Source organism: Haplochromis burtoni, unplaced genomic scaffold, assembly GCF_018398535.1.
Source record: "Haplochromis burtoni strain Fernald_Lab_line unplaced genomic scaffold, NCSU_Asbu1 Contig_137, whole genome shotgun sequence".
NCBI lineage: Eukaryota > Metazoa > Chordata > Actinopteri > Cichliformes > Cichlidae > Haplochromis > Haplochromis burtoni.
In genome coordinates, this window is record NW_024582498.1 from 1,134,696 (window position 1) to 1,160,909 (window position 26,214).

General features: G+C 39.5%; 1 protein-coding gene across 6 annotated transcripts in view; it reads right to left on the reverse strand.

The window, feature by feature from the left end:
• LOC102297410 (inactive phospholipid phosphatase 7) overlaps nt 1-24,818 on the reverse strand; it is a 77,810-nt gene extending 52,992 nt beyond the window's left edge. For 2 of the 6 annotated variants that reach the window (XM_042224419.1, XM_005931187.3), the window contains exons 1-32: nt 24,562-24,818; nt 23,674-23,869; nt 23,376-23,530; nt 23,048-23,246; nt 22,884-22,954; nt 22,727-22,790; nt 21,588-21,691; nt 19,147-19,253; nt 18,909-18,975; nt 18,301-18,424; nt 14,983-15,141; nt 11,668-12,142; nt 11,449-11,576; nt 11,244-11,332; nt 10,713-10,799; nt 8,872-9,021; nt 8,467-8,625; nt 8,233-8,336; nt 7,945-8,118; nt 7,581-7,663; nt 7,383-7,469; nt 6,746-7,054; nt 6,406-6,570; nt 5,962-6,097; nt 5,328-5,391; nt 4,505-4,574; nt 4,307-4,391; nt 3,740-3,792; nt 2,128-3,645; nt 1,366-1,433; nt 1,036-1,255; nt 643-795 (exon numbers count right to left, since the gene is read on the reverse strand). In XM_042224419.1, coding sequence (XP_042080353.1) covers nt 643-795; nt 1,036-1,255; nt 1,366-1,433; nt 2,128-3,645; nt 3,740-3,792; nt 4,307-4,391; nt 4,505-4,574; nt 5,328-5,391; nt 5,962-6,097; nt 6,406-6,570; nt 6,746-7,054; nt 7,383-7,469; nt 7,581-7,663; nt 7,945-8,118; nt 8,233-8,336; nt 8,467-8,625; nt 8,872-9,021; nt 10,713-10,799; nt 11,244-11,332; nt 11,449-11,576; nt 11,668-12,142; nt 14,983-15,141; nt 18,301-18,424; nt 18,909-18,975; nt 19,147-19,253; nt 21,588-21,691; nt 22,727-22,790; nt 22,884-22,954; nt 23,048-23,246; nt 23,376-23,530; nt 23,674-23,869; nt 24,562-24,798 — 5,860 coding nt within the window. In that variant the 5' untranslated portion in view covers nt 24,799-24,818. The remainder of the gene's footprint in view (nt 1-642; nt 796-1,035; nt 1,256-1,365; nt 1,434-2,127; nt 3,646-3,739; nt 3,793-4,306; nt 4,392-4,504; nt 4,575-5,327; nt 5,392-5,961; nt 6,098-6,405; nt 6,571-6,745; nt 7,055-7,382; nt 7,470-7,580; nt 7,664-7,944; nt 8,119-8,232; nt 8,337-8,466; nt 8,626-8,871; nt 9,022-10,712; nt 10,800-11,243; nt 11,333-11,448; nt 11,577-11,667; nt 12,143-14,982; nt 15,142-18,300; nt 18,425-18,908; nt 18,976-19,146; nt 19,254-21,587; nt 21,692-22,726; nt 22,791-22,883; nt 22,955-23,047; nt 23,247-23,375; nt 23,531-23,673; nt 23,870-24,561) is intronic. The other 4 variants (XM_005931188.3, XM_005931190.3, XM_014336459.2 and 1 more) reach the window with 4 other exon arrangements.
• Nucleotides 24,819-26,214: the final 1,396 nt, after the last annotated feature.

The following is a 26,214-nucleotide window of genomic DNA, read 5'->3' on the forward strand; positions in this document are numbered from 1 at the left end:
ATATATATTTATAATTTTAATAAATGACAAATTAAAAAGGCATGAACATTTTATTTTGTATCGAAAAAATATCGAACTGTGACACCGAAGTATCGAACCGAACCGAACCGAACCGTGAATTTTGTGTATCGTTGCACCCCTAGTGGATAGATATTACTTGAACAGGAAGAAAAATACACGATGTCTTCATTGTTGTCTCTCTGTTGCCTACTGTGTGTGTGTGTGTGTGTGTGTGTGTGTCTGACAGAAGGGATCCTTCTATTGTCGATGTATGTACTTTTACAAGAACTCCTAAATATGTCTTAAAGTTTGCACATATGTATTTTAGCTGCAAATCCAAAATGAAATATTGACAGTTTTTAAACTCTGCTTTCAAGCCCTGTGTTCATGTCTATAATATCTATTTAAATTAACATAACTCAAAAATTCTCAGTTTTCACCAAAAATACTCTTTCCAAAGCAATGGGGAACAGCACACAAAAACAAGTCTGGTTTTAAAATCTCAGCAGCAATAAATCTTATAAAACGTTACCTGTGAATTACAACTAGCTATGCACGACTTTCAAAACGTGTGAAAATATATCAAGACTAAAAAGCAGGGAGTGAAGAACAAATGCATTAAAATTACAAGGAAAGCTGTACCTGGTTTTGATGGTGTAGAGAATGAGCCAAAGCCCTGGGATGCCACACTTCCAGCACTAGTGCTGAAGGTCCCTGTAGGTTTCTGCTCCCCAAAGGAGGACTGTCCAAAGCTGAAGGTCTTGGCACCACTATTACCAAAGAGACTGTTGGTACCTAGAAGACAGACAGGTAAATGTAATTACACAACAATAAAATGATCTAGGTTTATTTGGTTTGTTCTTTGACAAAGTAGTTACCGCTGACTCAGAACAAAGTCTTGAACAAAAATGATGAAAATATTTCTGAATGTGACATAAATCGGCAACTACTGTTCAAATTTTCTAATTAATCTGCAGTTTTATTACATCTTACTATAGTCTCAGTAGACATTTTCATGGAACTGAGTTAGCCTACCTGTCTGACCAGACTGTCCAAACACTCCAGTGGAGGAGGTGGTGCCAAATGGATTCTTGTTGGCAGCGTCCTCGCTTGGTTTGCCTCCTAGGCCGCTGAAAAATCCTCCACCACCAGATGAGACTGCTGTATTGGCTGAACTTGAACCAAAGAGACTCCCAGATGAGACTGCTGTATTGGCTGAACTGGAACCAAAGAGACTCCCAGATGACGGCTGCTGCTGGGAGATAAACATTAATTCAAAAATTTGTCTAGAAGAAAGGGAATTCAAGAAATTTCCCAAAGTTGGTTTAACAAAAAATAAAAAAAATAAAAAAAGATGGGTCATACCTGTCCAAATCCACTGCCACTGCTAGACTGCTGGCCGAACACCGGGTTGGCAGAAGAGCAGCCAAAACCTGTTTGAGAACAAAAGACAAATTCAATTAACACAGACAAGATCAGATTACTGCATTTGGCCCTTGATGCCAGGCCCATTTTATAGTCATCACTACAGAGTGAAAAGTGGGGACCCCCCCCCATAAAGTATGAAATCAGGAATGCCAAGCTGGGACTAACTGCTGAGTTAATGCACTGACATCAGCTGTGGCATTCTCATACTGCTCTGAGAATTTATAGAAGCTTTGGGAACGGCACAACACCCGCCATCCCACTCAGGCTGACAGTACACCACAAATCTTTCCTGCAAGATGATACCATTTCAAACACAAGTGCCACATTTACCACAACATGTGGAGGTCAGCCAGAGCGAGTGTAAAACTTTGCACATCCTCCACTGCCCACTAACCTTACAGACATCACAGTTCATAAGCTGTCAGACAGTGTTAGTATAATCACTGTCAAATGTGACTGAACAGCATGCAGCCGAGAAGCTCTGGTTATTGATCATTTCACCATGTCGGTGACACAGTGTGGTCTCTGTTAGGCGGGTGCAAAATGAGAGAATTTTCAATACCAATTTCTTTCTGACATTTTGTGTCATTTTTCCAATTTATAAAAAGCCACAGAACTTACAGTAGTTTTAAATAAAGATGCAAGTGATTTCTTTAAAAGCTCTGAAGTTGATCCAATCAAGTCCAGGATAGGACTCACCTGACTGTTGTCCAAAGCTGAATCCTGAAGATGAGGATGTGGTGGTGTTACTCCCAAACACAGATCCCTGTCCAAATCCAGAGCTTTGGCCAAAAGCCTGGTTTGTGCTTTGTGCAAACAGCCCAGTGCCAGTGCTGCTTACTGTGTTAGCACCGCTCGTCCCGAAGGAGAAAGAACTTGCATTGGTAGCAGTAGAAGCACCGAAAAGACTTCCGCCAGTAGTTGCACTACTAGAAGTCGCTCCAAATGCAGACTGTCCAAAAGTAAATCCACTCGATGTTCCAGTGTTGCTTGCAGGCTGGCCGAAGCCACTAACCTGGCCAAACACAGATTTTCCAAAACCAGTCGATGTACCAAACCCAGCTGAGCTGAATCCTGTTGATGCTGGTGCAGAGGAAGCTGGAGGTGCAGCAGGTTGCCCAAACACATTATTCACAGCAGTCACTGTTGCACTACTAACAACGGTAGAGGTTTGAGTAGCTGCAACTGGGGCAGCTGTGTTGATAACTGGTGTGACTCCGACAGAACTACTGTCTGTAGTTGCAGGAGCGGGCTGAGTAAAAATGGAGCCTGGCTTGTCAGATGTGGGGATCTGGAATGCTGGTGGAGCTGCCTGAGATACAGGTGCTGCCTGAGATACAGGTGCTGCGGTGGCAGCAGTTGAAGAGGGTACAGTAGCAGTGGTAGATGGCTCTGGGGTGGTTTCTGTTGTGGACAGGGCACTGGATGGTGCTGGAGGGTTTACTTCTTTTGGTGCAGTGAAAGTCGAGGGAGGGTCTGGGGTAGGGTTAGGTGCGGCCAAAGCAGGAGCAGGTGTTGATACTGCAGGGGTCTGAGTGGTTGCAGGTGCTGCAGGTTCAGGTATCACAGGACGACTGGTGCTCTCTACTTCAGGTTCACTGGTGGGAGGTTCTTTTATAGGGGGCGAAGCAGGTACTGAAGACTGAGGAACAGCTTTTGGTTCTTCTTGCGTCTCTGGTGCAGCTGCAAGAAGACTACTGAAAGATGAGGCGAAAGCTGAGCTGGCTGAGCTAGACTGTGGAATGGAGAAGGCTGGCTTGGTGTTTGATTCAGGAGGCTTAAACAGACTGCCTGACGGGGTCCCTTCGGACAAGTCTGGTGCTGAAGAATCTTCTCCAGATTTTGGAAGACCTGTTCCAAAACTAAACTGTGTCGCTCCCTTGCCCTTGCCAAGTCCAGTGTCCGCAAATGTAAATCCTGCCACAGCAGGTTTGGTGGAGGAATCTTTAGCTTCTTCTCCTTGGCCCACCCTTAGTCCAGAAAAAATGCCCAGAGTCTCGCCACCAGCTGTCTTTGGAGGCTGTGGCTCTATCCTCAGAGTGGCTGTGGACGAGGTGGGTTTAGCACCTTCAACTGTTGCGTTTGGAGCCAAAGTGGGAGACCCAGTGCCAAGACCAGGGGAGGTGGACTTTGAGGTAAAGGAGAATGACTCTTCTCCAGCCTGGCCAAACACCATCTTACCATTTCCACCAAAAGAGAATTTCCTTGCATCTTTCACTGGAGAAACATGAGAAAGAAAAATAGAAATAATGTGCATCAGTAATCTCACAGCTCCTACATCTATCCTAACAAGCTGCTATATCATTTGTACCTTGTGGCATTCCAGCTCCTGGTGTAACTGAAGCAAAACTGAAGCTTGAGGACCTGAGAAAGAAAAAAAAAAAAAAAAAAAAAAAAAAACACCATTTAAGTTTAAATGTAGCAACAGTGAGATGCTCATTATATTTTGTAACAAGACATATTTACGTGTGAAAAATGCTGGATTAACCAGCCAATCTCAGCAATACAGCCATGTAAACACTTGCTCACCCCCACCTACAGTTTCTTCTCCTATTAGGCTAGATTTGGATTACATTAGAGAACTCTTTCAGTACACAACTTATGATTTTGCTCCAGGAGCTATTACCACCCAGTCAAGCATAGTTGTAAGCTGATGGAAAGCTTTAGTAAGCGGGCCCAAATCCTTTGTGAGAGGATGCATTTCATATACACCCCCGAGTGCAGGTTACAAAATAATTTGGCCTTTAGATGAATGTGTTTTAAAACATTTTCTATTACAGTGTGTTTTTATGACAAAAATAATCACAAACATAGTGTATAATCTATACAATACTGCTGGGCCATTAAAAATATATTATATTTATAAACATCAACTCACACTGAATTGAAAGAAAAACCCTTGCTGCTGGTTTGCTCAGCTGAGCTAGGAGTAGCAACAGAAGCATCAGTTTTGGACGGCTGACCTGAAAGAAAAAGTTTATAGTCAATGTCAAGATTTTACAGTGTGTGTGTGTGTGTGTGTGTGTGTGTGTGTGTGTGTGTGTGTGTGTGTGTGTGTGTGTGTAACAGTGCTTACCAAAAACAAAACTGCTCTGTGGGATGGTTGTAGTCTCTGCAGGCATTTTTTGGACACCCTGGACAGGATTCTGCAGAGACAGTTTTAAATACATGTATGAAATTAATATTACAGCTTAACTGTTAACCTTACAGAAAAACAACACTACTATGATGCATTCATGATTTAAAAAAATATAACACACAGGATTGTTTCAGGTGAAAGCTCAAGTCCACTAAGACATAAACTTAAGGCAGATATAGAGAAAAAAACAAAACAAATGTCTATAGGTAATCGTGCAGCACATGAACTTGGAGCTACACAAGAACAGGATTTCTGCGAGGAGTACCCCTGTCACCAAACTGTAATTTGTAACATCAACATGGGTGGGAGGTGGGACATTTCTCACCCATCTTGATAATGGTCTTCACAGGAAAAACTGTCAGCAAACTGTGAATTCTCACATGCTGAATGTTCTTGAAAGTTGTGAGAAGACGAACATAAAGCTATGAATATACCTTTATAATAACTTTTACTATTTAGCACGTGGACACATAAAAATATACTGAAGACATTTGTTTGTGGTGGCACTCCTTGTAAAAGTACAAAACCACTTGAAAGGTGCATGAAAGGTAAAGTATTTTTACATGATTTTCTTTTCCAATTTAAAGTTTTTATTTATTCCTTAAAATATAGATAAAAACTGTTTCAAATATTTCACATGCAAGTCAACTGAGATTTGTGTTGTAAAGATTATTTAATTTGAATTAATATGTCACCCAAGTAACAATAACGAGAAAGTCAAAGACAAAATGACAGGTCGGAGAGTGATGGATTTACTCACCCGTTTGGCCTGACTGGAAGAAACTGTTGCAAAGACCTGAGATCCTGGATCTGGTACCGAGGAGCTGGGGACATCAGCACAACCATAAGAGGGCACAGTTTTCACATGGCACAAAAATATAATCAAATTTACATTATTTAGTGGTATGTTTATGGCAAGGGTCCCTCGCAGCAGCCTTTACCATATCTCTTGCCTGGTCACCCAGTTAAGCTATAGTATCACCCCCATATTACTGACTATGTTAGTGATTATTAAAATAAGAATACATCAAAAATGTTTCAACTACATGTTGATCAAGTACATCCAAGTGTCCCACACCTATGTCTAAATATCTGCTAATCTTTAAGGAATTGGTTATTAACTGATTTTCCAACTGATTCTTTTTAATAGCTACAAATTATAAGTCTTAAGTAATGCCAGTAATCTTGTTTACAGTTATACAGAGGAATAGTTTGTAACACTGACCAAAAATAAAAACAAATAGACTTCTACTTGGGGTTTACTATCTTATTTGGAAGCTATAGTCTTGCCGTATTTGTAGTTTACCCTTGACACATTTTATCTGCTTTCCCTCAATTGCCTTTAAAGGAGTGGGGGTGAGAAGGTGAGAAGTGACCTTCGTTTTAGGTTTTACCTGATGTTGGAAGGAACCACCACAGGAGTCCCCTTGTCCTTGAACTCCTGAACATTGACCACCTGAGGAACAGTCTTCAAGGTGGACTCTGTCAGTGAAGTATTGATCACAGCTGGCATATTAGAGCAATTCACAGCTGGAAAAAAGGTACCAGATGAGACAGAAGCAATCAAACTGAATGTCTCCAGGTTTATTTAAACCTGCTCTGTTTACATTGAAACATTTTAGCAAATTACTCTCAGGCAGGATGTGGTAATGAGCTAACAGTTACACATTATCTGTTCTTTAAGTCTTTGTCTCCCCCTGGTGAATTACTGAGGGAATAACAAAATAATATTTAAAAGATCCCCAAATGCCCACTGTAGCTAAAAACAAATGTGCACATCTTCCTCATTGTTTAAAAACAAATAAATACATTTTTGACTGCTGCACAATGTTACTTACCCAACTGACTGGCCATCTGTCTTCGTAAAGCAGCATTGGCTGCAGCCTGCTGGGCAGAGATGGTGATGGGTGTGGTCCTCTCGGTTGGTGGAGCTCCATGCTTGACTGTCTTTGTGGCGAGAGCCGTGCTCTCAGCCCCGCTGAGGTTGATCTTATTTGTTGGAACTGGAATATTAATGCAGTAATCAATATCTATAAAAAATATCCACATCTAAGACTAGCGACATTACTTTACATTATTTTCAGTAAAATATGGCATTATAACATGAAGTCATTTATTATTTATGAATGCGTCCTCGTAATTTTTTATGAACAGCAACAGTTGGTATAATTTACTTACTGGGGCTGGCAATAGGGCTGAGTCCAAAGCCCATACCCTGTCCTGACTGAATTTTAGATAAAGGGGTGGACTGGATGGCTCCGAAGCCCGGCTGGATAGAGGGGGTCCTCACAACGGTAGGGTGGCGGGGGGTGGACAATGTTGGAGGTATGGAGGACATGGGAGGGGGCCGTGTCTGCAGCTCCTCTTCTTCCTGCTCCAAGTGAGGCGGGTGAGGCTCCAGGGACTGGGACAGGGAAGATGTTGAACTCGCGTCATCCAAGTCCTCGTAGTATTTAGGTGAAAGGAAGGCTGAGCGAGATAGGTTGGCTGAAACAGAAAAATGAATAAATACATTTCGATTCCAATATGTGAGGTGCTGCTGCATTCCACAGTATGAGCATCAGCATAGGGATTTCAATATTAATATCACTGAAATGAAGCGGGTGTTGAATTTGGTATTTGCAGTTGTGAGGGAAAAGCTACTGTCGACATGAAATTAGCACTCACATTTACTATGATTTATTATGAAACACACTAAGAGGGCTTGATTAACATCCCTTTACTTTAAAATCAGGCTTGTTGTATACTTTTTCAAAAGGCGAAATCATTTGAACATTTAGGATAAAACTTTCATGTAACCATAAATTTCTAGTACCTGGTGCAGTTGAGCGGACAGGAGGCATCTGTCCCTTTGAGAGAAAGTTGCGCAGCTGGGACTGTTTAACTGGTGATATCTTGACGGCTGCAGAGACATCATACATACTGAAATATACTGAAAAATATACTGAAATAATTAAATATATCCTGTGCTGTTTTTATGCAGACTGTAGGAAAAAAAAAAAAAAATCAATACCTGGAGATTTGGTCTTAGAAGGGGTAGGGTCCAGCCTGGTTTTCAGGAGAGCATCTCTTAAAGTCTCAAGGTCATTTTCCAAACTAATAACAACACAAAAACATGGTGTTTTTATCCAATAGGAGCAAATGGAAGCGTGTGAACATCCACACATTATAAGGAATGCTGCTTGGAACCATTCTTTACCATACATGATGTTTAAGCTGACTAAAACCCTTTTTAATAACTTAAAAACTGACGTATAAACCATAGATAATGGTTAACTTAAAACTTAAGTCTTTCCTTAAACTACCCCACATAACTAACTCCTAATATCCTCTTAAATCCCTGTTTTTTTCCCCCACATTCTGCAGCCAGGCCTTACCTAGCTGTCGTTGCTGTCACAGGACTTCTAGCAGGAGTGGTTGTTTTGCTGTAGAGGCGTAGTGAATTGAGCTCCTTAACCAGCTGGTCCAGTCTGTTCTTCTGCTGGTTGATGATGTACAGATTGTTGGACAGTGTAGTGAACAGACCCTCACGTCCAGGCACAACCATGTGTCTGTAAAGAGATTTATTTAATAACAAATTATACTCCATCCAATTTTTTATTCTCTCTTTCTATCCAACACACAAACTGCTGGTGGGATTATCTGCCATTTTCTTTAAAACTCACTTCTGCTTTTTCTTCTTCTCCAAGTGTTTCTCCCATTCCACATCCAAGACATCATTAACATCCTCCACAGTGAACATAACATACTGGTATAGCCTTCGAATCTCCTGAATTTAAAAAAAAAAAAAAGATAAAATATACATGATGAAAGAGTTTATTTTTATAAGAATATGTAAAACCTTAAAACTGTCAATTCATGCAAACAATTTGGGGGTAATCTGTCATTTTATTTCTCACCTTGAGCTGTTCCTCACTGCGTGGGTCCAGAGGCTTTTTGTAAAGTAGCTGTCTGTAATTTCTGTCTTTGCTCAGTTCACTCTGGGTCTTGGCTTCTTCTGCCCCAGCAAAGCCTTCCAGTAGCGAAGTTTTCAGTGTGCCAATGTCACCATGGAGTGACTAAAGATTACAGACACACACACAAAAAGGCTTGAAAGGAGGTTTTAAATGATTTATCAACCTAGAGTGACACCATCTTCCAAACACTGCTTCAGACAGGACTCTAAAGTCACAGTGGTTGAAAGTCTTATGGTTGCAGAATTTAGGGTTGTTCGAAATGATTTTTACTGGCTTTCTCAACATCAAATGTTAAAAGGAAGAAGAGCAGTCTGTGAACAGGACTCAGTGTTTCAATCATTGTCTTACCTCTGTAGTTTCCTTGATTTCCAGGGTGAAAATATGGAGGTCTTCCGACTCTTTCCTCAACTCCTTCATTTCCTCATCAGCACCAACCTTAAAGTCAGCTTTTGCACTTCGTGCCTTAAGGTCATCCAATTCCTTCTGGAAGTGCGCGATCTGATGGCAAGTCAGAGACATGTTTAGTAATGTTCTGCCAGACACCACATGTGGTGTCCTGAATAAAGTCCACTACCTTTTCGTAAATCCTACAACTTTGTATGTCAAGTCTTTGGAACTAGTTACTAACTAGACACCTGCACCATTAAAGCTGGTGATATAACTTTTCAACTAATGTACCTATGCCTATTGCTCTATTTATCGAAACACATTATTGCACATAATTAATCTGATGCATCCTTATAAAATAGTGGCATTAATATGTACTTGTTTGTTATCTTTTGTCCCTCCATATAACATTAATGTGAATAATAAGAAGGTACTTTATTGATCCCAAATGTTGGGAAATTACTGTGTTATAGCACCCGAAACACAAGAAACAACTTAGCTCAATTAAACAAATAATGTATTCATTTCTTCTTTTTCTTCAAGCTGCTTTACAGGTTCATACAGCAGATGCTCTGCCTCCATTTAACCCTGTCCCTAGCATGTGACTCTGTCCCACCGACGCTCTGGATGCCCTGAATCTAGGGCTGTGCGATATGACCGAAATCTCATATCCCGGTATAAGAATTCTATCGTCCGATAACGATATAAATCACAAAAATGTAACATTTTCTGTAAATTCTGTGAATCTCGGGCAGCTCGACTTGCGTGAAGTGTTTCCAGCTGCGCGTCATGTAGTTGGAGTCGAGTGTTTTAACCGATGCATTGAAACGATACATTTTTAGACATAAGTTGTAACAGCCGCCGTTTTCTTGGTGAGTATTTATTACACAGCATGCTGCGGGGAAAAGTTTGTTCTAACATTCGAGTCTAAGGTTTATTTTTTAGCACCTGGCGGCTCTTTTTTACTTCTCATCCGTAAATAATTTGCTCTTTCACGTGATTCAGTTTATTTTGAAACGTCTCAACAGGATCTTGAGCTTTATTGTGAAAGGTTTATGTGGAACATAAACAAGCGGACACGCGATGCTGTTACCGTCGTTGTTGTAGTGTGGTTATATTAAATATAAGAGAAAGAGAGAACTTTAAGAAATTAATATAGCCACTACAGTGACCATCAAACCGATGAAAAAATATTCCCGTAAACAGTTTATTTTGCGACACCACGAAACAAACGATAGCGTAAAATGAAACGATAGACGTTTCTATATCGTCATCCGATATATATCGTTATATCGAACAGCCCAAACTGGATCTATAATGCTCCTCTGAGGACTTTTCCTCCTGCCTGGCAGCTCTGTCTTCAACATCCTTTGAGATGCTTTGGACATGTGCAGAGGTGAGATAGTGGATATACTGGACAGTTTTGTCAGTAACACATTCAACCTGAATTGTCCCCCTAACACTCATTTCTAATCCTCTTCCTCCTGGTTACTCCCAGTGAAAATCATAGCACCTTCAACTCTGCTACCTCCAGCTCAGTCGCATTTATTTATTATGTATTTGGTATAATTATATTATAGTATTATATGTTCTGTATATAATTTATTTGTTAGTTTATATAATTAAAAAGCATTCTGATTGAGGTCCACACTTGATATGGTGCATTTCATTTTATCACTTTCTTTTCTCTACAAGCTCAAGAACCCATATATTAGAGATTTAAAGCATTCACGCGACAAAACCAGCATTTCTTCCCCGACAAACCACTGCTACATGGCACGACAGTACATGATATGTCTCACCTCCTCCAATATGCCAGCCATGATGGGATCAGAGTCTTTCCTTTGCTGTAGCTGTTTCTCCAGGGCCTTCACACTGACACCGGCCTGCTTTTTCATGAAAAGTATATCAAAAGTTACTTTTCACTGTCAGCAACAAACACAAAAAACAGTCTGAACTAAAAAAAAATATCAAAATGCCTGTCATCTGATATTACTTTTAATCTGTGTTTCACTTTGTTTTAGTTGAAGTCTGTTGCCAGTAGCAACCAGTGACTGCACAGTTAAACAGAAGTTTGTTTTGTGTTACTTTATTTAGGATTTGTGAATATATTTTTTGCTGCAATTAGTTAATTGCTGTATCCAGGGCTCTATGTGACAACACCTCCTTTGGGAGTGACCAAATTTAACACCAATCATCATCATTTTGTGTCATTGGTGAATTGTGATTAAAAGGTTTTTTTTTTTAATCTATCGAAAAAGTCTACCACATCACTGAAAGAAACCTATTTGATATAAGAACAGTAAACTTTCTTCGCAGCATAGAGATCAGACCTGTGGAGCCTGGGTACGGGTCTGGACAGCAGGAGAAGGTTTCTGGACAACTGCTGGAGAGACACTGGTTTGAACTGGATGCACTGGAGCTGATACACATTTGGAACAACAGACAACATGCATTTGCAATTAAGATTCCAAGAGGACCTTTGTAAGAAAAACTACAACATAAATTTAATTACATTAAATACAACACCTTTCTTACCTAAAATAGCTGGTGGTTTGCTGGCTAAAGAAGGAGGGGCAGTTAAACTACTGGAAGTCGTGGCAACCGTTTTGGACAGTGGGGAGTTAAAGGAGAAAGGAGGTTGTGTAGTCTCCACTGTTGAAAATCTTTGGAAAAAGCAGACCAATTTTTAAACATTTAGACAAAAATCGACACCTTAGGACTAATACTGTGAAAAACATGTGATAGTTCAGTAACCTGTCATTTAGATTCAGCTTCACTGCAGACTGGGACGCAGGGGTGGCAAGACTCTGAGGAGTTAGAGCTGGTGCTGCTGATGGTTTAGCAAGACTCTGAGGAGTTAGAGCTGGTGCTGCTGATGGTTTGACAGAAAGGTTGTTGAAAGAAAAAGCTGAAAGTGCAGAGGGAGTGTCAGAGGGAGGCTTCGAAGCAAAAGAGAAGCCGGATGACCCTGAGCCAAAAGGTGCAGAACCCCCCAGGGAGAAAGCTGAAGGGCCTGAAGTGGAGCAAGTAGTTGGGATGGAGAAAGTGAAGCCTGATGCTGCTGATGACACAGGAGCTTTTGGAACAATGCTGAATGGTGCAGCGGCAGAAGAAGTAGCAGGGGATGGAGAACTGGAAGCAGCTGCTGGAGTAAGACCAAGGCTTGGAAATGCTGCTGGGGCAGATGGGATTGAGGCAGCAATTTTGGGTGGTTGGGTTGCTAAAGAGCCTGTGAAAGAACAAAAACAAACAAACAAAGATTACTTTTATTTGATCTCATCACATTTAAAGCAGTGTGAGTTTTTTTTCTACAAGCACAAGCTACTAGTGTAAAAAAAAAAAAAAAAAAAAAAAAAAGTGGAAAGGTGAAAAAACATTTTTAAAATCACATTTCTGACAGTTTTTAAAGGTATCTGTAGAAATGACCCCTTTACGAGTGATCCTGACTGAACCAAAAAAAAAAAAAAAAAAGCTGTTCATAGAATAGAAGGCACTTGAGAATGTAGTAAAAGCTCACTGCATGGTAAAAACAGTTGGTCACATTTAACAAATGTCAGTGAACATCATGTGAAAAACAACCAAAAAAATTAGAGAAATAAACTCTTTACTAAATATTACTAGAACCACCAACACACTACACGGCTGCTATATTAGGTACAGCCTGCTAATCCAGGGTAGGACCTTTTTTGCCTTTAAAATTATTATTATTATTTTATTTTTTTTTAAAGGATGCCAGAAAATAAATAAATAAATAAATCACACAGTTGCAGCAGATTTGTCAAATCATGATGCAAACCCTCCACATCCCAATGGTGTAATACTGGACTGAATCACTCCTGGTGACTGTAGATTCCATTTGAGTACATGAACTCAAGAGATCAGATGAAATCAGGTGGAGATTATCTGAGCTTTGTCACATGAAACTTTGTTTGCTGGAAACAGCCAGCAGATGATGGCTGTACTGTGGTAATAAAGAGATAAACTGGGTTGAGAATAGGGCTGTCCCAAACGATTATTTTGATAGTCGACGAGTCACCCATTATTTTTGCGATTAGTCGACTAATCAGATCATGCATCCATTGAACGTAAAACGTACAGCTTATTGCACCAGCAGCATCTGCTCTTATATAACTATCATTAGCTTACAGCTTTAAGTGTTTAAGGTATGTGCTAACTAAAAATAAAGACAAGATAGCTTATTAAATTTAAATGAAATTTGCAGATTGTTTCGGTGGAGTTTAATAAACTCAGCCGTCTGCTCCTTGCTATCTAAAATATAACAGGACACCAGAGTAAATTCTCGAGCATCTCACACTTCTGATGATCAGTTGGCTGCGTGACGTTTATTCAGCTGTGTAAAAACTATAACTTTGATCTCAGCCAAACCGATTTACTCAGAAACAAATACTGAAAAAAGCCAAACAACAACATTTTTAAGTTATCTAAGTGACTTATATATGTTTAACCTGAGTAGCGAAAGACGGCGGTGGGTTTGAAAACGATTTGCTGGGAGTCCGGTGTTCTCACGGCTCTAGTGAGCCTTGCCCCTGGCTAACTATTGAGCTAGTGGGTAACAGACGTCTCTGAAAACGTTGGAGCACTTTGAAAATATGTGGTGTCTTGATAAACTGAGCAGATATTTCAAGTTTACACAGCTACATTAACTTAAAATATGTTAAACGTTTATTTTGTGACCAGAAAGAATAATAAGACTAAGTAGCTGCCGCCATTGTTGGAAACTGAGCTGGGCTGCGCTATGAATTCTGGGACACAGTTTCTTCTCCTCCGGGGTTTAACGGCAGTTGGCATCCTTGTACATGCAGTGCTGCCATCTTCTGTTTCAGTCAGTTATTACACTCTTAAATCCTGCTACTTATTCCTGCGTCTTTTGGGATCTTACAAAGCTTCAAACGACGCGTCGACTATTAAATCAGTCGTCGACGATTTTGATAGTCAACGTAATCGTGACTAGTCGACTAATCGTGGCAGCCCTAGTTGAGAACTACTCAAATTCCAACACTCCCATCTTAATATTGGAGCAAAACTTAAGACTAAGACAACATTTTTTCCAGTCTTTTATTGTCCTATTTTGGCGAGTCTGTGTGAATTGTAGGCTCAGTATCTCAGCTGACAGGGCTTTGAAAGCACCATGACCTTCTGCTGCTGTAGTCTATCTGCGTCAAGGTTCAACATGTGCATTCAGAGATGCTCTTCTGCATATTTTTGGTTATAATAAGCAGTTATTGCTGCTTTCCTATCAGCTCGCAGTAGTTTAGCCCTTCTCCTCCAACCTCTGGTATCAACAAGGCATTTTCACCCAGACAACTGGTGCTCATTTTGCCTTTTTTTGCATCATCTATGAGACGGTTGTGTGTCAAAATCCCAGTAGAGCAGCAGTTTCTGAAAAACTCAGACCAGCCCGACACGCATCAACAACCATGCCCTGTTCAAAGTCACTGAAATCACTTTTTCTGCCTCATTCTGATGCTCAATATGTCTACATGCCTAAATGCACAGAGTTGCTGCCATGACTTGTGTTCAGTTGCTTTTTAAGTGGTTGTATGAACACAGTTTACAGCTATCAAACATTTAAAGACATAAAGAAGACATCAAAATTAACAAGAGGGATATATTCAGAAAATCTGCTTCCTTAAAGATTAAGTCAGTCATTTTGTTTAGTTTATTTAACATAAAAAAAAGAATGCGGTACTCACAAATGTACTTTGATTAGTGTGTAATTATGTCTTCCAACAAACGGGTGCATTCTCATAAACTTCGAATTAATCCATCAAAATACATAGGAGTGGTTTGTGGAAGTCTCTGTGTTCCCTGACATTTTGAATACAGTGGCCGAGCTGTGCATAGAGACAAATCTATGTGCATTTCAGCCACATACACAGTACGTTATAAGTTACTTTAATTAAAAAAAACAACAGCACAAATAGTCACTTCAAATCCCCAAAGGAGGAGCTGTAACAATTCAAACACTATGCAATCAATACATTATCTTATTAGGACACTGAAGAAATATTTTAGGCAAACATCATTCCAATTCACAGTTTTTCTTACCAGGTTTGGGAAGTCTTTCCCCTTCCAAGGCCAGGTTAGAAGGAGCCACGACTAGCTGCTTAACCCCTGGATTGAGGTTGAGTAGAGCAAATGGACAAAGTAATCCCTCTGTGGAAAGCATTAGCATTGTGGGCGCTGGGGGCAAGGTCTTCTCATCAGCTTTATGGGAGTGGAAAGATTGGATATAAACAAAGTCAGACACTGAGCAGTTCTCCACACAATACATTTAAAAGTTTTAAGAACATTTGAGTACTAAGACAGTAGGTTCGCGCTATAGTTGTCTGACTGAAGTTGGAGCTTTACGCCCTCTAGTGGTTAAAAAAAAAAAAAAGAGAAAGTATCCAGTCTTCATTTCAAAAAGATACTCCAGTCAGTTACAGAGACAACTGTCCTAATATTCGTAATTCGGTAAAAGAGTAAGATGCCTTTCTCTTCTCGCCAAACCCTGAAACATTTTCTGCTCCTCACACCCACTTTCTTGCCCTTTCCAAAGCCTCGCAGTATGCTGTGGGCTGCAGAGAAAATGGCAAATCATGTCTAAACCACCATTCAAATAACGAAACTGACTATTCACGACACAAATTAAAGATGCATTAGTCAGAGTTGATACTAGTCATTTCAGAAATGCCAAAAAAGTACACTGAACACAGTCCTCTTTGTTTTCTCTATGACCACGTTTTATATCTAAAAATACTGTATTTATCAAGTATAACTGTTCATGAGTGCATGAAAAAGTGTTGCTTTTTCTGACTGTGTCATTAATATCCACCGACTTTGCACCTATTTGACCCATGAGCTACATGCATGATAATCAGTGTCAATGTACACACACTAATACACACCCACACTGACAAATAAAATGCCAAGAAATACACTTGAAGAAGCAGTGCGATTTAAAGTTTTAGACAAAAAGAAAGCATACACCCCCACCCCACCCCAAAAAACTGTATCTAATGCTTTTTTGTTATGAAACTAAAGTTTGAAAGCTTTAGAGACGCAAGCAGAGAGAGGGTGAGAGGGAGCGAACAGACGGGAGAGGCACACGGTAAACCTCATCAGCATTCTGCAACAGGATTGTCTGGGCTTTGTTGTTTGTTATGGTCCTCTAGCTTGTGTGAGCCATTTTAATGAGTGCATTTTTCCCTACAGATAACTCCCTCTTACTCTCCCTTTGCTTTTCCAACCTAATGTCTAACTTTAGATCAAGGTTTTGATCAGACTACAATCATGTCATAATGTTGCTCAAATTGCAGGGTTTTTTTCCCCCGTAATGGGGAGGGAGGGAATCGTAGAGTGAACAGGAAGAGATGTGACTAGACAGCAACAGCAGCTCTACGTGAATGTCTGGCAGACTGGGCCAGTTAAGATAAAACAGTGTACTGAGACGATAGCTTATCACTATTCTTTACACATGCTGCAATACAGCACTGCGGTGAATGCTGTATGCACACAGAAACCTGACGGATTTAAGCTTCACTGGCTCATTAGGGGACTTCTCACCAGAAAACATTTTAAAGTTGAAACAAAGGCAAGGGAATGCGCTACAAGAGATAACACGACTAAATTAAATTAAACTAAACTTAAAAATGACCAAATTAACTTTTGTCTGGTGGCAGAGGAGACGTGCACCGTCGCCTATCTTTAGAGCGTGGTAAGAGGGCTGAATGATGTTTTTCACACCCCTGGATTGAAAAAATACAGGCCATTTATTTTACACCGCAGCTGTCTGATTCTTTAACAAGAGACTGTCACTATGCGTCTTGGTGAAGAAGAAAAAAAGAATTAGAAACTATGCACCCACCACAGTCAACCAAATATAATGCGCCTGTCTCTGCTAAAAGAAATTCACTCGAAACTAACACGAGCCTCTGTGTTTTGCTGACTTATTGTGCGATCGAGTCATTAATTCCTCTTCCATCTATTTCCACAGTTCTCTGCTGACACACAAGTTAGAAGGCAGCTCACTACTGATCACCAGATTCACAGCGTAAACACAATAAATCCATGGTGAGCACTAACACTGCACTGCTTCGCCAGTGTTCAAAATGCTGCATTACTTTTCCCACACAATCCACACGTTTTTCCAACAGTGTCGATCCAAATTCTTAGAAGCTTTGACTACCATGATAGAAAATGTCAAAATCGTGATCCATGATTATTCACTAAACTTGAATGTTATCCTTAATGATATTTATAAATCTCACTGTGTTGGGTCTCATTTCTAGCACCAGCACTGTGAAAGGTGTACATCTATGTGGCAAGGTGCCAGATGAGGTCAAGGTTTTGTTTTTTCAAAGTGCCTTTAAGCAGAGACAGCAACATTGTAACGATTTTTTTATTTACTCATTTTTTTAAAACCCTGCTTTAGGGCTGCTCAATTAATCGAATTTTAATCTCGATTACGATCTGGGCTTTCAACGATCATTAAAAATGACTGAGCCGATTATTAGCCCCTCCCTCGTGCTTTACTCTCGCGCTGCTCCGTGTGGCAAATCGAGCGCACCTCTCTGCGTTTCGAACACGCGTCACAACAATTAAGAGGACCCGAGGGAAGCTCGGAAAGCTAAGCAGAAGTTATTTGGAGAGGAGAGTGACTGCCGTTGGTTGAAAAGAGAGGTAAAAAAAAAACTTCAGTGGTGTGGAAACATTATGGGTTCGCGGAGTCAGACGTGGATCAAGTAGACATAGTGTGTAAACTTTGCTACGGTGTCGTAGCTGCACCACAGAGCAACACTGCAAAGTTCACTAAACATAGATGTTTACATTTTTCATTTATTTTTTATATTGCAAACATTTGCACTGTTATCAGTATTTGCACACTATTTTATATTATTTTTTGACAATCTTTAAAGTCATTATTCAATACATTGTTATTGTTAAATAAATATCGTCAAATAATCGAGATCTCAATTTCAGTGAAAATAATCGTGATTATCATTTTTGCCATAATCGAGCAGCCCTACCCTGCTTTGTTTTTTGGGATTCCATTGAGTCAGGCATTACAGTTGTTATGTCTGTTAACATTTGCTCAATCAAATGACAGCAGTATTTCTGTCAACAACTGTAGCACAGACAGATCACCTTTATTGTACTGTACGCAGACTGGTCATGCTTATTTGACACAGTCAACAAGTCTGATATATTCTGAAATAACATGAATCATAACCCAAGTCCTTATGAAGGTTATGCCACAAAAAGAGAAACAAACAAACAAAAACAAGGCAAAACAACAACAACAGTAATAATCTTTATATATGAAATTAACTTCTGCTCAGACAAGTGAAGCAACTAAATACATAAAAAGTCATATTCACTTACTTATGTGGATTTCCTGCTGGCTGGTGTAGTCTATAGCTAAGCCAAGGGGCAAAGTGTCTTCATTTGTTTCAGTCACTCGAAGCTCAGCCCTGCTCGAATCTTCTAGTTGCCAAACTTCCCACATCTAAAAGGGGTAAAAATAAGACATGGTCATCACCATTTACAGAGAGTAAGTATTCAAACAAAATCCAAGGAAAATTAACAGATTTGGGCGGGTGGGGGTATTTACAGTTCCTAAAAGCATCAAGTCTAATTCACTAAAACGTTGAAGCACTCAGATAAAATTATTGGTTTACCTAATTGATAAAAATTCAGCAAAAGCACAAGCTTGCTCAACTGTCACCAAAAAAGTCAGGTAAGCATTGGATATTTGACCTGGTGGGAGCTTAGCTAATCTAAATTATTTAGAAGGTAAGTGTTGTGACTGAGTAGAAGCTGCTGTAACACTTATGCAACCCTACTCGATTTTTTGGAAGCATTTTACTTTAACCGAGTAAAACAAACAGATGTAAAGACAAAGTAGAAAAATGACAATACATTCAAGACCACTTTCATTTATCTCTACATTTAGACAAACCTAAAACGTTTTCACACATTTTAGCGTTTACCTTATCATCTTGTCTGGCAATGACGCTGACCTCAATGGAAGCTGCTGATGCTGCAAACACAAGGTCCCTGGATGAAAGAAAAAAAATAAAATCAATGAGACAAAGCTTCAATTTACCATGACCTTAACATCAAACAAAGCGCAAAACTTTCAGGGCATAAACAATGAGTTTTAGCTTATAAGTAATCAGGCTTTCAGGTCACTGTTGGAGCAAATCTATCAGTTGGGATCAGTCTTACCAGTCCTCTACGTGACTGAGGAAGTAGTGGTGCTGACGCTCCGTACAGCTTCCAAAAACAAATTCACCAAAGTTCAGAAACTTTGGCTCCACTTTCTCATCCTTCTTCTGTAAAATAAATAAATAAATAAATAAATAAATAAATAAATAAATCTAGAGTAGAGAAGTGGCATACTTCAGTAGCACAGTAATTTATGTCAAAAATGTAAGCTGCAGAAAAAGAACCCCAATATGCATACAGTAATTTATGTGCATTAACCTGTCAGCTAGTGACATCAAACTGTGTCTCAGGGTTGGGGGGGGGGGGGGGGGGGGTGTGTGCTAAACTGCCTTCTTTATACAAATTTAAGGGGGATGAGTGGGCCTCAAGAGTCTTGGTATACAGACTGTAAAGCTGTCTGACACACATACAAGTTTGAGTTTTATAAATAAAACTGATTGGACATCAACACTGTTAAAATGCCTTAAGCTACCCATGGGAAACAGGTGCAGCAATTTATTGGAACATCTGCAAACAGAAATGGAAATACAGCATATAACAAACTTTGTACAATTTTAACAGGCTTGAAGGTTTACAGTTTGGTATTACCACCTTTATTCTTCATCACAGCCTGAACTCTCTGATGTAGTCTTTCTTGTAATTTCTTTAACCTCCTAGGACCTGGCGTCCACAATATGGACATCACATTTTGGGTTGTCTAGACCAAAATACTACATTTTGCTCTACAAGGGCCTGATATCCACTTACGAGGACATTATACTGCCACTGTTCTATTGAATTTTAAAACAAATATGCTCATATGTGGATCTCATTTTTCTCAAACAAAAAGTAAAAAAAGAAAAAAGAATCTGGTAATTCTTTGTTTTTACATTCATCAGGTGCCAATCATCCCAAATATCAAAGAGAAATTAAAAATGCATGCCATGGAAGAGTTCGGGTCTTAGGAGGTTAAGTAGTCGCTTAAAGGCCATTTAAAGCTCTTCTTTGGATGTTGGTTGCGTTTTGTTCAATTGTCTGTTAAGACGATCCCACACTGTTAATGGGCACTGAGGAGGTCAATCCATGACTGATACAGTGTTGCCTTTTTCAATTTACACAAACAAACATTCCTCTGAAAATGGTCAGATACAAGGACTGGACAGGAAAAAAAAAATAGTGGAAAAGCAGCCAATGTCCAAAGAAAAACCTTGAAATACCTTCAGAGAGCCTGCATAACGCTTTCTCTGTCATTAAAAAAAAAAGAAAACTACAAGTGTAGCTGACTGGGAGCAAACTATGAAGAAATGACTGGTGACTCAAGACTTTTACACAGTAGTGTAAATATGAAAAGAAAGCACAAAAGCCCAATTATGGTCAAAGCACTGGTCACTGCATGCACAGCTGTGATGTCATCAGAGCACCAAAACTACATGCACTGAAACCCAAGGGAAGCCTAAGAAGTAAATAAATAAATATATCACAGATTCATAGGAATAAGCAAGTTTTTTGTTTTAAATCTTTGTTTCTACCATCTGGAAATCTATGTTCCTTCACAGATGTGTCATAGAAATGTCTCCACTGACTGACCCACTTGCACTGACATGCCTCCAGACTGGTTGTGCCAGGCATACAGGAATACTGTATGCAAAAATGCTGTGAAGTTTCTTTTGGTACTTATGGCTGCCAATGGCAACCATTGAAAACATTCGACACTGTTATTCTTTTCTTTTTTTCTGTGGTCATTTTCTCTGCACTGAAACATTTCTGTATTAATCCCTGTTTAATTATTAAAACCTGTATAAAACTCTGGAGGCATAAAACACTAATGATGAACAATTAGATGTTCTGATGATCAGTTTGCTGGATCATTCCTGCTCTCTTTCACTTCATGTGGGGATGATGTGAATATTTCTGAATAAAGATGACTGTGATCAAATGACTTGTAGATTTTCAGACTTAAAAGCAGCTCTAATGAATTCCTAACCATAATCTAAATGTATTTACGCCAAGCATAAATACACAAATATATTTGTAAGCAATGTTTAAAAACTGCTGTGCATTTATATTTTAAGTATAAATTGAACTGTTACAGTTTGAACCTGGATCATCTTTTTCACACACTTCACAGATCAATAACTAATCTGCTAGATACATGTGTTTAACTCTGTTACTTGCATTGTTATCACTGTCAAGTTACTGATAAATAAATAAATTTTAAAATTTACGTGATAAAACTTAGAAACGCAAGCAAGGAAAATTCAAGTTTGGTAAAAGATGAAAATGTGGATAATAAATTTAACTCTCCATAACTGAGCTGCAGTGATGATTTTTTCCCCCCGATACCCATGAATGGTCTTAACTGAGCCTCATACTCTGATCAGCAGTTCGGCCGTAGAACCAGTCTGTTAAACCTGATAAACCCAGATAAAAATTATCTAAAAAACGATGCCAGGCATACTTACAGGGAGTGAGATCAACACTAGCTCAGGGGGGGTCTCAAGTGAGCCATCTCCAGCAGCATATGCTACTGCAAACACATAGGTTTTCAGCCACAGCACATCCACAGCTGTGAGAGACAAATAGGAAAGAGAGACAAGACATTGGAACATCAACAAAACAGCAAGACTCAGCTCCTCCTTTTCCTATACAACTTGAAATATTTTATGGAATCACTGCAATCTATTACTAATCTATCACCACCAAGATAAAAACCTTAGTGTATGGACCATTTTCATAGTTTAATTTTATATACACAGGTAGGGCTGCACGATTAATCGTTAGAAAATCGCGATCTCGATTCATACTTATGTGCGATCTCATTTCCAAATGACAACGATTTTAAAAAAAAAAGAAAAGAAAGAAAAAAAGAAAAGAAAAAAAAAGACGACAACGATTGTACCGCATTTTGATCCGGGACGTAATCTGCATGAAAACAAGCGCTCACTCTTCCTGCTCAACAAATGACAAGGGCGGAGCCTTATACCACGTGATACAGAAGCTGTGCCGTGTGATGCTAAAATTAGCAGGGAAAAAACAACGGAGAGCACGTCAGGGATGACGAGAAAGTGACAGGAGAAAATCCGTCCCGGTCAACCACCCAAACATCAATAACGGGAACCTTATACAGCGCTTCCCTATACACGTCGAACTCCCGCAGGCACAAAGAAATTACGGAGGCTATCACTTATCACCTGACCAAAGATATGGCTCCCATCAACACTGTGCAAAACGAGGGATTTAGGAAAATGATCAACACCCTAGACAAACGCTACACAGTGCCGTCCCGCAACTATTTTTCTATTGTTGCACTACCTGCTCTATACACGCAGTGTCGAGCAACGGTGGAGACGGAATTTCAAGCAGTACAACATTTTGCGGCAACGACAAAATGTGAGACATTTGTTGTTTTTATGTTTATTTATTGTTTTTATGTTCAGTCTCAACTGTTACGAAGTTGATGTGCAGTTAATAAGTGCAATAAATATTTATACTGGAAAAGAAAATCGTGAGAGAATCGTGATCTCAATTCTAAGCCAAAAAAATCGTGATTCTCATTTTATGCAAAATCGTGCAGCCCTATACATAGGTATGGCTACCTTACCTTTTACAGTTTCGCCAGGGGTGAAGAACTGTGGACATGGGATAACTTTCTTTTCCTCCAGTCCCTTTAGAACAGAGGAGAAAAATCTGTTCCTGTAGCTTCCAAAGACTGTTAAGCAATTTGCTTTTAATTCAAAATTCTTCTTATTATAACTTACTGGTGTATATTGTGTGATTGTACCATCCATTTTTCCAGCTGCAACTTGCTTTCCCTTTGGACTCCAGCAAACTGTGGTAAACAAAGCAAGTAAACAACTACTGAACCACATCAGTGATATGGACTGCAGATAAATTTAGCAATTATGTCAAGAGTGTCACTCACTGCAGGTAATTCCACTTGAAGAAGGCAGCCTGGCCTGCACATTGATACTGTCAGTAACATCCAAAATCATTATAGTGCCATCAGAGAGGCAGACAGCCAACACAGACACCTGCGCAGGATTCCACTTCAGGTCCTGCACTAAGACGTCAGCTGCTACAGCTGGCTGGTGCGATGCAAATGGTAGCTTCTGTAGTTTTCCCTGGAAAAGCAAGGAATGCAAATTAAAACAAATATCAGACAACATGATTACATTTACCAGACAAGGTGAAATTTGGCAACAGGTGTTCGACTGTGTTAACACATTAGGCAGACAGACTGAAATAACTACCTTGTTCATGAACGTGCGGACATCATAGAATGTGAGTGACAAGCCAGCTTCCTCAGACATGCCACACATGGACAGTGTGAGCTCATCACAACTGAGAGCCACGTGGTGCAAAATTAGTTCCACGGTCACTTCAGTCAGTGCTGGTATTCCTTTGACTAAAATAGGGAGGAAGATGTTAGTGGACAGTGAAACAGCAAAAATTATTAATGACATGAAACATGTGGTGTATCCGTCATGACAACATTGTGTTTTTAACCTGTCATTATTGCACTATTTAAAACTGCATGTGTATTCATACCTATTTCGTTGGAGTTGCCATCACCTTTATCAGCAGCCAGAATATCTCGAGTTAAGTACACCTTGAGAGTTCTGTCAAGCCCCACAAAAGTTAAGCCATATTTATTTGAGATGGCAAGGAGGCTGGATCTGTCTTTTGGCAAATCTTCGGTGGGGTCAAACACTCTGACTTTCTTCATCTGACGAAACTGAAAATCCTAAAACGAAAGGCAAACACTTTCATTTCATGGTGACCTGTTATGAACTGTTAACAACTGTGGGTCCACTTCGGTAAATGCAAACGCAGCGTCTTCGAAACAGAATAATACACACTTTAAATAAACATTGTTGACAAGATAGCTGGTGAGCCTGAAGGGTGCTCTCAAAGCCAAATGTTTATAATGCCTCTCAATTAGAACTATGCTAACACGTTACCATGTCGTGTTAGCAATCGGTGCAAGGCTTGTTGTAATGTTACAGCAATATATAAAACTTAAACAAAAAAAAAAAGCAATGTGTGTTAGAACACGTTATTTTACAAATGAATAATTTAATAGGAAGAATCCACCAAACACAGCGGCGTTTAACTTTACAAGCACAACGTCACACCGGCTACGGTGCTAACCCTAAGTAGCGGGCTAAAATATGGCATGAATAAAACTGCAGTAACTACTTTTAATTGAAACGCTTTTAAACCGCTGTGAAAGTCTTTAATGTTTTATCGTATCAAAGTAGTCATTACAGTTCAGTAAATATCGTGAGGATAAGGATACCTAAACCAGAAAACATAACCCACGACAAGTGGCTTGTTTAGCTAGCCAGCTAGCTAAACTAGCCACTACATTAAGGGTGAACTGACACGGTAACTTACACATGCTAACCTGTGAAGTCAACTTTAACAGAGACATACCTTCATTTCCCTCTCAGGAGGGGAGTCCGCATCGTCACTCATTGTGAAATTTTGAGGGTTTTTCTTCCAAAAGACCTGCTGTGTTCGTTTATATCTTGCTAGTATGTACCACAGAAAGTTTAGGTTAGCTACATCAGGACAACTAAACACACGCCGCGCGATTTTTCCGTTGAAAAAACAAAAACCAGCTAGGATGACGAGTAGATACCAGAGCAGCTTGAGAGAACACGAGCTCATACAGTCGAGTATGTTTAAGAGTTGCAATTAAAGGTTGAATTATCTAGATATAATTAAAGGTATATATTTTACCCTTTTAATAGTAAGTAAAAAAATGCATAAAAGTTGTGTTTTTGTGTGTGTGTATACAAAAACATAACTTTTATGCATTTTTTTTACTTACTATTAAAAAGGTCCCACTTTTTACAGTAATAGAATAGCATTTTTTCCACCAACAAAGTGATTTCCATGAGCCATTAACCCAAACTTATAAGTGTTGGCTAATAGTTAATCTATAATTCTACTGTTCGAAGCTTCAGCATAAATTATCTAAATGGACTGGTGGCTATCAGGGAATGGAATAAAAGCCAGCAAAGGAGAGCTGTGATTGTCCTTTGAGGATCCTGGAGAGCTATCCTTGAAGACTAGTTCAAGAATTTACAAGAGTTCAGGCTGTGTTCGAGGATAAAAGTAGTTATACCAAATACTGACTTTCAATCTTGTTAGAGTTGAACACATTCTTTCACCTCACATACCATATAATCGCTGCTGCATCTTCAGTCTTTCTCATTTTCATAGCAAAATAAATTTTTAAAAATTGAAAGAATGAGGGGTAGCTTAATAAGAGTCCCCCCATACATATATTTATATATCATAGATGAAATGCTTAGGTTAATATGGTTGATTTGGATCGATCCAGTGTTGCCTGCAATTCTAAACCTGTGCCTTCATGAAATAAAACTGGCTGTATACTGTATGTTACATTCATCTTTGAAGGAACTCCAGTGACTCATCCAGCAAAATTTAACACCATTTTAATGACACAAGAATTTCACAGCTCGGTGGCACAGACAGTGAGAATTATTATTGTCACTAATTTGTCTTCTTTCTGCTGGAATCTCATTACTTACATGTTTGAAGCCATGCAGATCTACAATAAATCGCAACTTCCAGAGAAAAATATATTTCAAGTGCATCCTTTTGTAGGTACTTTGGCAAATGCAAAGAGAGACAAAAGACAGTATATGGTGAAGTAAGGACTTTTATTAGAAAGCAGATTTTTCTGTATTGCATTTAAAGAAATTGGGTACTCTTGGACTATACAACTTAAAACTGGTGATGGCAAATATGATGGGAATGAAAGGTAGATTACATCAAAAGTGGCAACTTGCATTTCTGTTGTATATATTATTGATGCTTGAGTCAGAAGGCGCATAAACATCTTTTTCATTTGAAACATAAAGCGGCATCAACACTGAAATTGTCCCATCCCAGTTTGCCTGATCCAAACCCAGCTGATAGTGAAGAACATTACCATGATCGGTGTAGGGTTGTTGTCCATCAAAGGGGGTTATCAACAAAACCTGGGCTCAGGACCACGTCCAGAACATGCTTACCAGAGCATGACAGATATGGTCCGTGTCCAGCTCTGTTTGC